This window comes from Bubalus bubalis, chromosome 4 (assembly GCF_019923935.1).
Source record: "Bubalus bubalis isolate 160015118507 breed Murrah chromosome 4, NDDB_SH_1, whole genome shotgun sequence".
Classification (NCBI taxonomy): Eukaryota; Metazoa; Chordata; class Mammalia; order Artiodactyla; family Bovidae; genus Bubalus; species Bubalus bubalis.
In genome coordinates, this window is record NC_059160.1 from 3,794,325 (window position 1) to 3,808,074 (window position 13,750).

At 46.9% G+C, this 13,750-nt stretch overlaps 1 protein-coding gene across 3 annotated transcripts in view; it reads right to left on the reverse strand.

Annotated features, from left to right (window-relative positions):
- Nucleotides 1-13,750, reverse strand: part of ATXN10 (ataxin 10) — a 144,116-nt gene that overhangs the window by 15,676 nt on the left and 114,690 nt on the right. The window contains exons 10-11 of one of the 3 annotated variants that reach the window (XM_025282687.2): nt 10,242-10,326; nt 6,992-7,038 (exon numbers count right to left, since the gene is read on the reverse strand). In XM_025282687.2, coding sequence (XP_025138472.1) covers nt 7,031-7,038; nt 10,242-10,326 — 93 coding nt within the window. In that variant the 3' untranslated portion in view covers nt 6,992-7,030. Of the gene's footprint in view, nt 1-6,991; nt 7,039-10,241; nt 10,327-13,750 lie in introns of those variants that run through there. The other 2 variants (XM_025282685.3, XM_025282686.2) reach the window with 2 other exon arrangements.

Here is a 13,750-nt window from a genome sequence, read left to right on the forward strand (position 1 = left end):
CAGTGTGGTGGCAGGCTGCCGCCCACCCTTGGCCCCACGCCCACTCACTGCGCACAGGGACCAGGGAGGCCTCCGTGCGCCCACCAAGTCGTGTCCACGCTTGTTTGCTCTGGACAAGGACAGAGACTTGGTTCAAAACCTTCAGCCACACTAGGCAATGGGTAAGACCATCAGTGAGAGGCTTTAAAAAACCCACATCATGTAACTGGGAAGCCAAACCCAAAGTTTACCTTTTTAAAGCCAAACGGCAGTAAAAGGTTTTCTAGCTTTAATTAATGTCAGCTCAACAAATGAATGCAAGATCACTGAACAGCCACCAGGGGCTTGATGCTGGGGACACAAAAACCAACAGCAGGCATCGTTTCCCTCTGGAGGATGCAAGACCTATTTCAGCAGGACGACGTCCCGGCCACGTGAGCGTCAGGGTGGGCAGAGTAAGACACGAGCAGCAGGCACGCAGTGAACACAGCACAAGCACTTCCCTGGTGTGGGGACTCGCTGATGCCTTTATAAACAACAGCAAGCTCAGTCCGCTGTGCCAGCCCAAAATGTTTGAGGTGTTTCCCCGAACGCCTCCCTCTGGCGGCGGCGCGGCAGGCCCAGGCACAAGCTAGACTGCTCGTGAAGAGGACGGGATGGAGCACGTTCTCAAGTTTCCACTAAAATCCCTGCATTCCCCCAAGATGTGGCACTGTGGCCCAGAATTTCCAAAATGCACATGAGAACTGCACAGATTCCAGGGAGTCCTGCAGCAGATACCTTCTTACCACAGGTCCGACACGTATATGTATTACTTAGAAGACTTCTCTGATATAATAGGTATTTAAGATGCTGCAGACAGAAGTATGCTCTGGGACACACTGCGGTGACACCCCTGGGGTCTGTGGGGTCTGGCGTGGGGTGTGCAGTGTGGCACAGGTCCTGCCCGGGACAGGCTTTTCTGGAGGGCAAGGTTGCGCATCCAGGGGTCTGCATGTGCTGCACTCATGGAGGGGCAGAGGAGCCCAACTGACGCAGAGAGCCGAGGCGCTCGGGCTCCGCTGGGGGCCACGGGAGAACTCCAGGAGGAGGACACGCGTGCTCAAGTCTAAGAGGAGGAAGGGCTGGGCCGGCAGAGAGGCGCCCGCACAGAAGTCTAGGCGCCTGAACAAGGAGCAGGGCACAGACAGCACTGGCTGGTCCCGTGGCCCCGCCGCCCAGGAGCTGGCAGAGCCGGCTGCGCTCAGGGAACCAATTCCGTGAGCGCCTCTCTTCTCATCTGTGAAATGACAGTGCTTAACAAAGAGGCCTGTTAAAAACAGAAGGAAAGAAACCACCTGTGCCAGGTAATGTAGCTTAAAGGGTGTATATATACAGCACAGGGATGGGCACCTAGAAACTACTCAATGATTTTTAAAACATCAGTGTGAGAAGCAACAACGCACACCTCCTCGTGTACATCCTGACGTTTCCTCATGGGCGTATGTCACATGAGCCCAACCCAGGCTGAGATGGAGAATACGCCCAGCACCTGGGAGGCCCCTGGGTGCCACTGCCTACCTATGCCCACCCTCCTACCCATCAAGGTACCCACCATCCTGACTGCTACTGTCACAGATTAGTTCTGCCTGCTGTTAACTTCCTGTACATAGAGTCATAGAGCGCACACTCTCTGAATCTAGCTTCTTCAGTTCTATGCTACGTTAGTGAGACTCACCCATGTTACACAGGGCAGCTCATTCGTTACTGCTGTATAGCGCTCTGGGGAATGATCGTCCACACTCTTCTACGACTGCTATGTGGGATGGTTCCACTTTGGGGCTATTATAAACACTGTGACTAGGAACGCTCCTGCACACGTCTTCTGACAGACACATGAATGTACTTCTCCCGGGGGGGCATCTAGGGGTGCAACTGCTGGCTCACAGGGCGGGCCTGAGTTAGCAGACACTGCCCAAGTTTTCCAAAGAGATTTTCCTAATTGACACCTCCCAAATCAATTCATCACAGTTCAGGCTGCCCCACACCTTTGCCATCCATCGGTCCTGTCATCTTCTCATCAGCCCTTCTGGTGGGTTCCTGACTGTGGGGTAAACATGCATTTCCCTGATGAGGATGCTAAGTTCTTTCTGTACAATTACCGGCCATCTGGGTTTCCTCTTCTGTGAGATGCCATGGGTCTTTTGTTCATTCTCAGCATCTGAATTATCTTTTGTTGTTTCACAGCAGTCCTTAAATCAGTATGGGTATGAGTCCTTTGTCAGATACACGCTTACGATGCAAATACTTTTTCAAAGTTAATGCTTTCCCAGTTAAAATTTTGATGTCTTGTTTAAGAAACCTTTGCCTGTTTCAAGACAAGAACCATACTTTCTTATGAGTCCTTCTAGAAGCTCTTGTGTTTTACCGTCCACATGAAGGTTTATGAGTTATCTTCAATTAGTGTGGGTGAACAGGGTGAGACACGGTGGCAGGGTTTTCTTCCCCGTAACAGATATTAAATGGGCCTAGGATCATTTATGTAAAAAGACCACCCTTTACTCCTCAAGTACAGGGGGCCTTTGTTGTGTATGTGAGAGTACGCTTCAGGACTCTCTTTTCTGTTTTGCAATATTATTACTATTGTTTAGGTTTTACCACTGACTCACAATGTGCTCACAGATGGAAATTCACCTTTCTCCTGGGCAGTAGCAGCTGTAACAGGACATCTGTATGACACACCTGCTTGCTGAGAAACTACAGGCCGGGCACTTGGCACACAGCACACTCTACTCTCACCATAATCTGTCCCATTTTAGATAAATACGCTAAGACTCGTAACACAGGGGAAGCGACGTGTTTAGAGGCTGAGAAGTGGCAGAACCCGTGTCTGTGTAGCCCCCAGAGCTGATGCCCGTGTCACTATGCTATCCATCCCTCCTCGACAGGAGATGACCGGGGAAACTCTGGTTATTTTTCCTATAAAGTTACATTTCTGGGCACACGTAACACTTACAAATGAGGCTTTTCAATAAAAAAAGAAAGAAAAAAAGAGAAAGGAAGGAAGGAAAAAAGAGAAAAGAACAGAAAAAAACCCCAATCCAGTTTAGACGCTCATCCTATCCTTGTCCCCTCCTCCTCCAATAAAAACAATACATATATATAAAAAACCCACATCAAGGACAACTGATCAAAACACAGATCAAAAAAAGAATCAAAGAAAAACATTTCAAATAAAGTTCAGCTGTTTCTATTTGGATACAACAACAACAAAAAATCCCACTTGCCACAATAAACTGACAAATAAGAAATTGACTCTGTGGTGGCGGGCTGGAATTTTCCGATGGCATCTGCTACTGTGTCATTACTGCGGGTCCCCGCAAGGGAGCGGCGGACGAACAGCTGGGCTGTGTCCTGATGCAACACAGCCGCCGAGGGCCTTCCTTCGGGGTGAGCAACCCCTTGGGATGTTGTCTTTTCCCTGGAACTAGAAACCCCAGTCCGTCACTAGAAGACACCTCCAAGAAACGGGGCAGCCAGCCTTCCAGTCCCGTTCCCAGCCTGGGGGAGCGGACAGCCCAGTTTGCTTGGATATGCCACCTAGAAATTCCTAATCCCCATGGGTGGCGGAGAAAGAGGAAGTCTTCCAGGGGGTCAGAACCGCTGAATTCCCACAGTGAACGAGGATGCCGAGGATGCCTACCCTATGGTAACATGAGCCCTCAGCCCCAACCCATGGACGATGCGTGAGCACACAACACAGCCCGCCGATCCAGAGCAATCAGAGAACGGAGCTGTTTTTATTCACTGACCTTTACTCTCAGCTCTGATTCCTAGTCTACGCATACGCAATATATATTGCTTTCTTTAACACAAGATACTGAAATTAAAGTTCAGTATTCAAGAAAGCTTGACTGGTGTGAGTTATTAGAAGGAGCTGAACCACCAAAGAAAGCTGAAATAATACTGCTGCCAAACCAAGTTAATTCAATTCGCAAAACAATCATCAAATCCATGGGAGAAACTTCTCCCCTGCTTAGAGCCATCCTCCCTACCTGTCCAATAAGCACACACACACACATACTTCATCAAGCTGCTGGTTTTCATTCATTTGTTCACCGCCTTACTCAGTTATGTACCCATCTAAAAATATCTATTGGACATTTAGTATGTGCCTATCAGTGGCATATTACATTGAGATAAAAAACAGGGGGTGGGGGGGAAAGGTCCATGCCCTTATGGACCTTGATCTAGAGGGCAATTAAGATGAAAATGCACAAATCCTCAGTTACAGACTGAGACAAGCTGAAGGAACAGAACAGGTCCCAGGAGGGGCTGATGAGGCTCTGGGAAGGCTTCCCTGAGGAAGAGAAGAGGAGGCTGAGCCAGGGGAGAGAGTTCAGCCAAGGGAGGAAGATAACGACTTCCCTGAGGTGAGAAATCACAGATTCGAGGAACAAAAAAGGAGGCATGTCTGGGGAATGCTAAAAGAGGGGAACCAGTCTGGATCTAAATGAAGAGGCAGGTGGGGCCAGAACACACAGGACCTGTCAGGACATGCTGGAACCTATGGACATAGTCTAAGTATGGAGGACAGGCTTGGAGGTTCTGTAAATAGGGCCAAGTTTATGAGAGATGGAAAAGAAAAGACCCTGATTCTGGGCAAGACTGAAGGCCGGAGGAGAAGGGGACAACAGAAGATGAGGTGGTTGGATGGCATCACCAACTTGATGGACATGAGTTTGAGCAAGCTCCAGGAGATGGTAAAGGACAGGGAAGCCTGGCGTGCTGCAGTCCATGGGGTCGAAAAGAGTCGGATACGACTGAGCGACTGAACTGAACTTATGAGAGATGGAGGGAGGCAGGTAGAGCCAAAGGTGTTACCACCTGAACCCCACCATCACTCGCGTGATGGCCTGAACCATCTCCACCCTACCCTCCTCCCCAGCCTGTGGAAAAAACTGCCTGCCAAGAAACCAGTCCCTGGTGCCAAGAAGGTTGGGGACCGCTGCATTAGAACACTGAGATCCTGTAGCTATCCCAAATGCTGGAGTCTGGCACACATTTTCTAACAAGCCAAACAGTCCCTCACCCATGAACCCATTTTAAAGGAAATTCTAAAAGAAAGACTTCAGGCAGAAGGAAAATGAGCCCAGGTAGACAGACAGAGCTGTAAGTAGGGGTGGAAAGCAGGAGAGGAGTAAGTGCGTGGAGCATCTAAATGGAAACTGACCTTACGGAGCTCTGACCGTACATTTCATAGGCTGTAAAGCAGAACGGAGATACACGGCAACAGCATACAAGCTGGGGGATGCGGACTGGTCCTATACTACCAGGAAAAAGGGTAAAGATCTGAAAAACATTATATTTTCCTTAGTCAGGGATGCATGGTATAATTTCCCAGGGAACTATTAACAAAATAGAAAAAAAAATTAAAAATTTTAAACTAGAAAAAGATAAATGCTTAATTATATAAAACAATTCAAAAGAAGCAAGAGAAAACTAAAATAGAAAGCAGATCAGACTAGCTTAAATATAAACAGATAAGCAACTACATGAAGTATGAATGGGCTAAACGCAATAGCTAAAAGACAGAGAAACTAGACTAAGAACAAGTCAACTATGCTCTTTACAACAAACACCTCTGATATAAAAAGACTGAAAATAAAAGTTCTGTAATGGTCTTGCCATGTAAATATCAATCAAAAGTGAAGTAAAGTAGCTATATTCATGTTAGGCAAAAAGCATTTTTAGAGATACAGAAGGTCACTTTACAAGGACAACGGGGACACTTTCCAAGACCTGATAAATACTGTAATAATACTGTCTCAAATATATGAAGAAAAATGCTATATAACTAAGAGGAGAAATTTAGAGAAATCTATAGTCATAGGCTGATTTTTAAAACCTCTATCTCTGTAACTGATAAACCAAAATAGACAAAAGCATCACTAAAAATGTAAAAAGTTTACAAACTTGACCTGAAAATACTGTAGTCCACTACTAGAAAACAGGTGTGACTGTTCAAGCAGACACAGAAGCGCTGCAGAGACTGACCGTACAGCGGGCCACACGGCAAGTCTCAACACGTTTTTTAGGACAAACAGCATCAAGCACGTGCTCTGTGATCATAATATATTTATGTTAGAAATGAATCCCCCCCCAAATAATTCCTATTTGTTCAGAATTTAAGCAATCATTTCTAAATAATGCATGGGTCAAAAAACCCCATGATAATCTTAAATAAATGAGCAGATATGCCATGATCATGGATGGGTTAGAAGACAGTAGTGTTTAGATGTCGATTCTCATGACACTGATTCTTGCCAATGCAATTTCAATGAGTAGAGATTTTAAATTGTTTTCTTTGTGACGGTTTTAAGCATGTACATGTGTGTAAACGTGTGTGCACATAAACACACAAGCACAAATGTGTAGACTCTGACTAGCTGGTTTTAAAATTTTTATGGACAAATACAAATGACCAAACATAGCCATAACGCTCTAAAAAAATAAACACGTTGGAAGGACTCCATCAACTCAGTCAAGGACTCGGGCAGCCGCTCGACAGTGTTCTGAGACTGCAGAAAGTGACGGCACCTGAGACTGCAGTGCTGCTGCAGACACAGGAGAGCGGAGAAGGCGGAGAGCCCGCGCCACGTGCGTGACGGCGCCGCGCTACCGGGGCCAGCGCACGTGCTGCTCGATAACCGGGCCGCGACAGTCCTGGGCTCCGATGCAGAAACACAGCCACAGACCCTCCCTCACACCATGCACAAAAATCAGTTCCAAGTGAATTATGCTAAGTCGCTTCAGTCGTGTCCGACTCTGTGTGACCCCATAGACGGAAGCCCACCAGGCTCCCCCGTCCCTGGGATTCTCCAGGCAAGAACACTGGAGTGGGGTGCCATTTCCTTCTCCAATGCATGAAAGTGAAAAGGGAAAGGGAAGTCGCTCAGTCGTGTCCGACTCTTCGCGACCCCATGGACTGCAGCCCACCAGGCTCCTCCATCCATGGGATTTTCCAGGCAAGAGTACTGGAGTGGGGTGCCATTGCCTTCTCTGAAGTGAATTATAGACCTAAATATAAAAGGTAAAAATACAAAGCATTCAGAAGATAATACAGATTATCATTATGACCTAAGTGTATGAAAATATTTAACAGGATACACACCCAAATAAACTAATCATAAATAAACAGTGGTAAACTTGACTAAACGTTAAGAAATTTTGTTAATAAAAAAAACTAGAAAGAGAATGACAAGATAAGTAATAGAATAGGGGAGAGGAAATATTAGCCAGACGTGTAGCTGCCAAAGGACTTCTACCAAGAATATGTAAAAAATCTATTGCAAACAAATTATAAAAAGACAACCCAATGAAAAAATGGGCAAAAGGTTTTGATCAAGCACATTTTACACAGACACACACAATCCAAATGGCAAACATTTCAGAAGATGTTCAACCCAATCAGAAATGCAGACGATAGAGCAAATGGGATCTTAACCACAGTGGGGGCACGAAGGAGAGAGCAGAGGGGGCATAACAGAAGCTAAGGCCCAGTGTCAGGACAAAGTGAACAGCTAACGTCAGGATCTGACAGATCAAGGAAGAGCAGCAAAGCACACTACTTAGCTAGACAGAAGCAACAGCTAAGAGAGTGAGCAGCAAAGTGCTGGAGAGGGCCAGAGATTTCACTCTCCCATCTACACCTTCGGCATTAAAAAAGCCAACAGATTTAGTTTTTTTGATGAGTAAAAAAAATATAGGAGAGAAAAAAACCTAAGAAAGGAGGGTGGGAAAGGGAAGGAGAGGCAAGGGGGCAAGGTGAGGGTAATGAAAGAACGCTTGGGGCACCCCCCTGATAGCAGGAGCAGAGGACAGCTGGGAGGAGCGCTGGGTGGACGCTCTCTGTGATCTGTACGCGGCCTGTCTGCTCTGAACACTGGGGACTCAGGCTTCAATTTATGGCTCACATCTAAAAATTGAAGCCCTAAAAAATCTGAATTCCTAGGCTGTAACACTTTTTCATTCTGACCATCACTCTCCTTTGCTGCTGCTGCTGCTGCTAAGTCGCTTCCGTCGTGTCCGACTCTGTGCGACCCCATAGACGGCAGCCCACCAGGCTCCCCCGTCCCTGGGATTCTCCAGGCAAGAACACTGGAGTGGGGTGCCATTTCCTTCTCCAGTGCATGAAAGTGAAAAGTGAAAGGGAAGTCGCTCAGTCGTGTCTGACTCTGAGCGACCCCATGGACTGGAGCCTACTAGGCTCCTTTGTCCATGGGATTTTCCAGGCAAGAGTACTGGAGTGCGGTGCCATTGCCTTCTCCGATCACTCTCCCTTAGGTCTCATATTTTGGTATGTATCTTGTATCTTAAGTATATCTTACATGTCTTTAAAATCTAGTAGGCCTTTATAAAACAAAAGTCTAAAGAGTTACTAAATACATATAACACTCAACATTTAACATTTCACCTTTTCTTGACAATTTAAAGATTCCTGAATCTTGCAATGCTTCATTAATAACCATTTAAAAAACCAGTTATCCATATAGACTGTCCATATAAAAATTTTCAGTGAATAATTCTGAGTCATTTCTCAACTACATTAGTATCTTACTATGCTTTCTCTGTATGTGTTCTGACCGTCCCAGTGACTCATAGGGGGCAGTTTAGAAAAGTGGCTGAGAATCAGGCACACGCCAAGCTTAACCTCTGAGTCTGACCTTTAGGACAAGTCGCTAAGGTTCTCAGTTAATTTTCTCATCTACAGATGGGGAAGATGATGATAATAGGACCTGCTTCACAGTGTTGTCAAGACTAAAGAAGGCAACATATGTAAACACATAGTAAGGACTCAATGTTTCCTGAAAGGATCAACGAATGAATTCTTGACACGGAGACGCCAACATAAAAGACTCAGTAAGCATGGACCACATGCAGCGCATCTGCAGAGCTGCCATGGGCTGTGTGCCACGGGCTTTTAATTTTTCAGTCTTTGCTAAAGGCCAAAGATTAGTAATAAAAACCTTTCTTCACTAGAAGGTCAATTCAGGGAATATAAAAGTAAAATTGCGTGTTTTTGTTTGCAATAAATCATCTTTTTCATCCGGAAACGCAACACCTGCAGTAACACCTGAATGTGCTTTTATTGCTTTCCTGTGACAGCTTTCTTTTCTCCTTTCCCTTTTTGGGGCTAAAAAATTTCAAACCCGTCTAAGGAGCACAGCCTGTAGTGCTCGATCATAATGCAAGGCAGTGAACCGACTGTTTTACCTTGAAGAAAACTCTTCAGAGGCTGTTCACTTGTCTTTCTCTGACTGAGCTTACAAGCTATCATGCTCTTTAAAATAGGAAATTTTCTTCCATTGCTAATCAGACAAACGACAGTATCTTTAGCACAAATAATAAGCATTTCTCAATCTACTTACTTTGCAACACATGATTTTCATCAGCTCCTTTTCTCTTCTTGACAGAAACCAATAGTGAGCATTCTAAACACAAAATTCCCCTCCTCCTTGGCCTCCCACAGGGTCACAATCTCAAAGTCCTGGCGATGGCCTTATTAACTCCACCCCCCCACTCCCCGCCCACCCACCAGCAATAAGCACAAGGCCATGCAGCCGCCAGGCAAGGGACTGGAAGGTCTTGAAGTGAAAGATTCTCTCTCAAACCTACACAGGCCTCCAGCCTCCAGCCTGGCTCTTCATCACTGTACTAGATCCGTTTCCCACAGGGAAGACCTAGCACGGAGAGGTGGGGAGTGGGCAAGTTCCTTGCACAGTGCCCTCCAGAAGGGTGGTCAGGCCAAGAAGGGGCAAGAGCCAGAGCCTCTGACGTCAGTAGCTGAGGGCTGCAGGAGAGCACCCAGCAAAAACCAGACTCCTGGGCCACTGGGGCGCTTCTCCCCATTTCTGAGCTCTCAGAGGTCTCCAAGCAACCACTGCTAGAATGGTTCTTCCAGAGGTCTGGATACTTCGAACCTCTACAGAAGAGACATACACTTCTCCACAGTCATTCCGTGGAACACGTGGTTTGGAAAGGTGACGCCAGTGACATGCAGTGAACACAGGGCCCACAGGTGAGCTTTCAGCTGGGGCTTAAGGCATTCTGGAGGAGAACGCCCCCCCGGGAACCTGAGCTCACTGTGCTGCACAGGCTGCAGGAGTGTGACTCGGCCCCAACTCTGACCAAGTGGCTCAGTTCTTAGGGACAAAGCCAATGAGAAAGCCAACCAACTCCCTCGTGAAGGCGCTGGGCAGAGGCCCCGGGCGTGAACTCACTGGGGGGCATGTCAAGGATACAGGGGTTGCTGTCGTCGAGGCCACAGCTGTCGAGGATCAGGGGGATGCCATCCAGCTCGTTCACCTACAAAGAACAGAAAAGGCAAATTCACATACGTGGACGGCTTGGGGGTGTGGGGGCTACAGAAGGGTCTGTGGCTCCTTTTCTATCTCCTGACTCATTCCTGTAAAATACAGTTAGTGCAATTACCCGAAATGCCTCTATCAGTCCAGAAATGTTTAAAAAGAGACATGCAAACAAAAAATGACACTTTTTCTTTTCATCCTTCCTCCAAAAAGCTGGGCAACTAGGCAGACATATTTAAAAAAATATAATTGAATACAACATTGCAAATCAACTACATTTTAATATACTTTTAAAAAAATATAAAGTGGATCTCTTCCCAATATTATTCACCAGCATAAACTTCAAATGAATCTCAGTTTACTAGTAAGTAAGTTCTTTTTCTAAGTTGGAAGCAGTTTCTATGGTTCTAAATCCAGAAGCAACAGAGACAAGTTGTAAAATTTAACTACATTTTTTTAAAAAGGCAAGTCAAAGCTGTAATAATTATTTGAAAGATACCACAGGAAAAGGGTTAATATTTTAACATGTACAGATTTTGTAAACGTTGAGAAAAGACCAAGAATCCAACAGAAAACTGGATGAAATACATGAACGTAAACGGCACAGATGAAAGAAACACGAGTGGACTGCAGAGATGTCAAAGTCTGCTCAACTTTGCTTCTAGTAAGATTCAGGCAAATGACGGCACCATCCTTCAGCTGCCACAGTGGAAAAGGCGCCTCTGACGACACAAGCAGCTGGGGAGGCCACGGGAGCTGGCTCCCTCGGACACTGCCTAAGCGAAACCCCGACGGAACGGGAAATAAAACCACATGCTAAAAACTGACGTTTCGAAGCAGACTGTAAGGGTGAATTAAAGAGTTCTTGGAAATCATGGTTACACTAGAGCCATGCCTGAACTCGGGGCAATGCATTCCTAGGTAAATATTTCTCATTCATAACGTTCCGTTATGAAATGATACGAGATAACTTTTTATAGAAATTCATTAAATGTTTATAACATAAGCAACCTATTGTAGACAAAGGACGGTAGTGACGCCGTGATGCACGCATGAGGACACGTGGAGCGTGAGCACAGGTGGCGGTCACTGAGGGAAGGACCCTGGGCGGGACGCCTCCAGGAGACGCTGACGCGGGTCTCATCACCACGCTGATGCTCACAGGCTCCTGCCGCTGCTGAGTGAGCGCTCTCGTCAGGGGCAGGGGAAACAATTAGGAAATGAACACGTTTTCTTCTGTTCGCACTTCATAAAACAGGGAAGTTGTTTCTTTAGCCAACGTGTTGGGAACCGATTCTAGACCCGTGATGAGTCACAAGTTGTAGTAACAGTTCCCATCAGGGAGCCAAGCTCAGTCAACGCTTCGCGACGCAACACATCTCGACAAGACGGCAAGTCTGGCTGAAACAAGCAAACGTTTAGCCTCTGGAAATCAAGTGCAGACAGCAGGACGGCTCACTGCCTGCGAACTGCTCTCTCCACCGCGGCCAACACTTGTCTCAGAGAAGGCCCTGCAAGGCGGGCGGGCCCAACTCAGGTAGCATCTGTGCTTCTTTGGGGAAAAATGTATTAGGTTGACAAAAAAAAACAAACAGAGGCTCCATCATTGTCTGCTGTCACACTGAATGGCTAACAGCAAAGTCAAAACAACCTGAAGAAAAACAAGAGCACAATGCCAGCGCAGGACTCAAAGTGTGTTCGTGGCACGGGGCTGCAGGATACGTGCACACACGCACAGGCGAGCAGAGTCCTCCTGCCGAAGCCAGCACACGGCCAACGTGCGTGTGGTAACGCTCAGACAGGGCTTCGATTGACAGATGAAGCAGAGGTGACCGCCAACGCAGAATGCGCGAAGCCAGAGGCGGAAGGAGGCAGACGCTGGGTTCACCATCAATGAACCATCTGTGTGAGATGTGCGTGTACCTGCCCACGGGCGAGACCAGTTGCCATCCCCAGGACAGAGGGCGGGGCTTACTGCTGGAGGCAGACAGACCTGCGGGAGAATTCCAGCTCAGCCAGCCCTCTGGCCGTGTAACCTGTGGAGGGCTCTGAACTTCAGTCTAGAGTCTCTTGCGTTTAACAAGAGGGTCAGAGTGAGGATTACATGAATAAACAAACAGCGCCTCACCCACACTTGAAGAGGGCTGGGCACAGTCATCCCTCACCAAGCACAGGCAAAGCCTGAAAACGTGAAGATCTGTCCCCACAATCACACGACATTAGGTAGGTCGCTCTGAGTTAGCGCCGCACTTTCCTTGACTGCCTCACAAACTGGGTACACCTCTGGTTACTAATTTCCATCCATGTCCTCTACTAGGTCTTGCCTCACACAATCAATTCTACGTCTCATAAAAATACAGTGCTGTTCATCTCTCTGTGCTGCACTTATTTCCATGGTGTCCTGTGCAGCTTCCTGACTGGGCATTTCACGACTGAGCTGCTGCCCTGTTCCCAACGCCAGAGGAACAATCAGAGGTGTTACCCAAGAAGCAGCGAGAACGCACAGTACCTGCACTCCGCAGACAAGCTTTCTCCAGCACTCAGAGCAGAAGTCCAGGCGAGTGCTTCACAGCCTTGACTCCACGTTAGAATCACCTGGGGGAGGTTTCAGAAACAACCAGTGCCGTGGCCCCAAGCCCAGGACACGGCAAGCAGACTCTCTGGGAGCAGAGCCTGGACATCAGTGTCCTGAGCCAACTCTTTGGGTGACTCTGACATGCAGCGAGTTGTGGACTCCTGCTCCCCACCAACACCAAGAGCACCCATAAAGGCAAACAAAGCGAGATCTGCGGCAAGCCCTCAAAGCAATGCCTAAAATACAAGAGCCTGTCCTCCACCCCTTCACCCCCGTGCTGCTTTACTTCACAAACAGACTTGGCAGACATGCAACTTACACGAAGGAGCCTGTGACTGCACCTGGTAACCACTGACCAATCAGGAGGGAGGGTGTCTCCTTCACCCCAGGAGTCCCTGAGCAACCACCGCCTCAGTAACCTCTCTGCTCCTGTCTCGACAGGCAGATCTGGTCTGTTCCACACTAGCACGGGAATAAGACTATATGAAGAGACGTTTTTTTCAATGTTTTTGAGATTTCTCCGTGTTCTTACATGTATCAGTTTATTTTTGTTACTGATTATGAATATACCATTTATTTATGTGCTCAAGCTTTTGTATTACTCATGTATCATTTTATTTTTATTTCTGATCAAGAATATACCATTTATTTATCCATTCACATGTTAATGTATTCAAGTGTTTATATTACTCCTGAGTTTGTTTCTCCTTGCTCTAGAATTTACAAACCTTACCGATCTATTTCTCCTTTCAGTTCTGCCAGTTTTTGCTTAATGTATTTGCCAAAGTTCTCTTAGCAATATGCTGCTGCTAAGTCGCTTCCGTCCTGTCCAACTCTGTGTGACCCC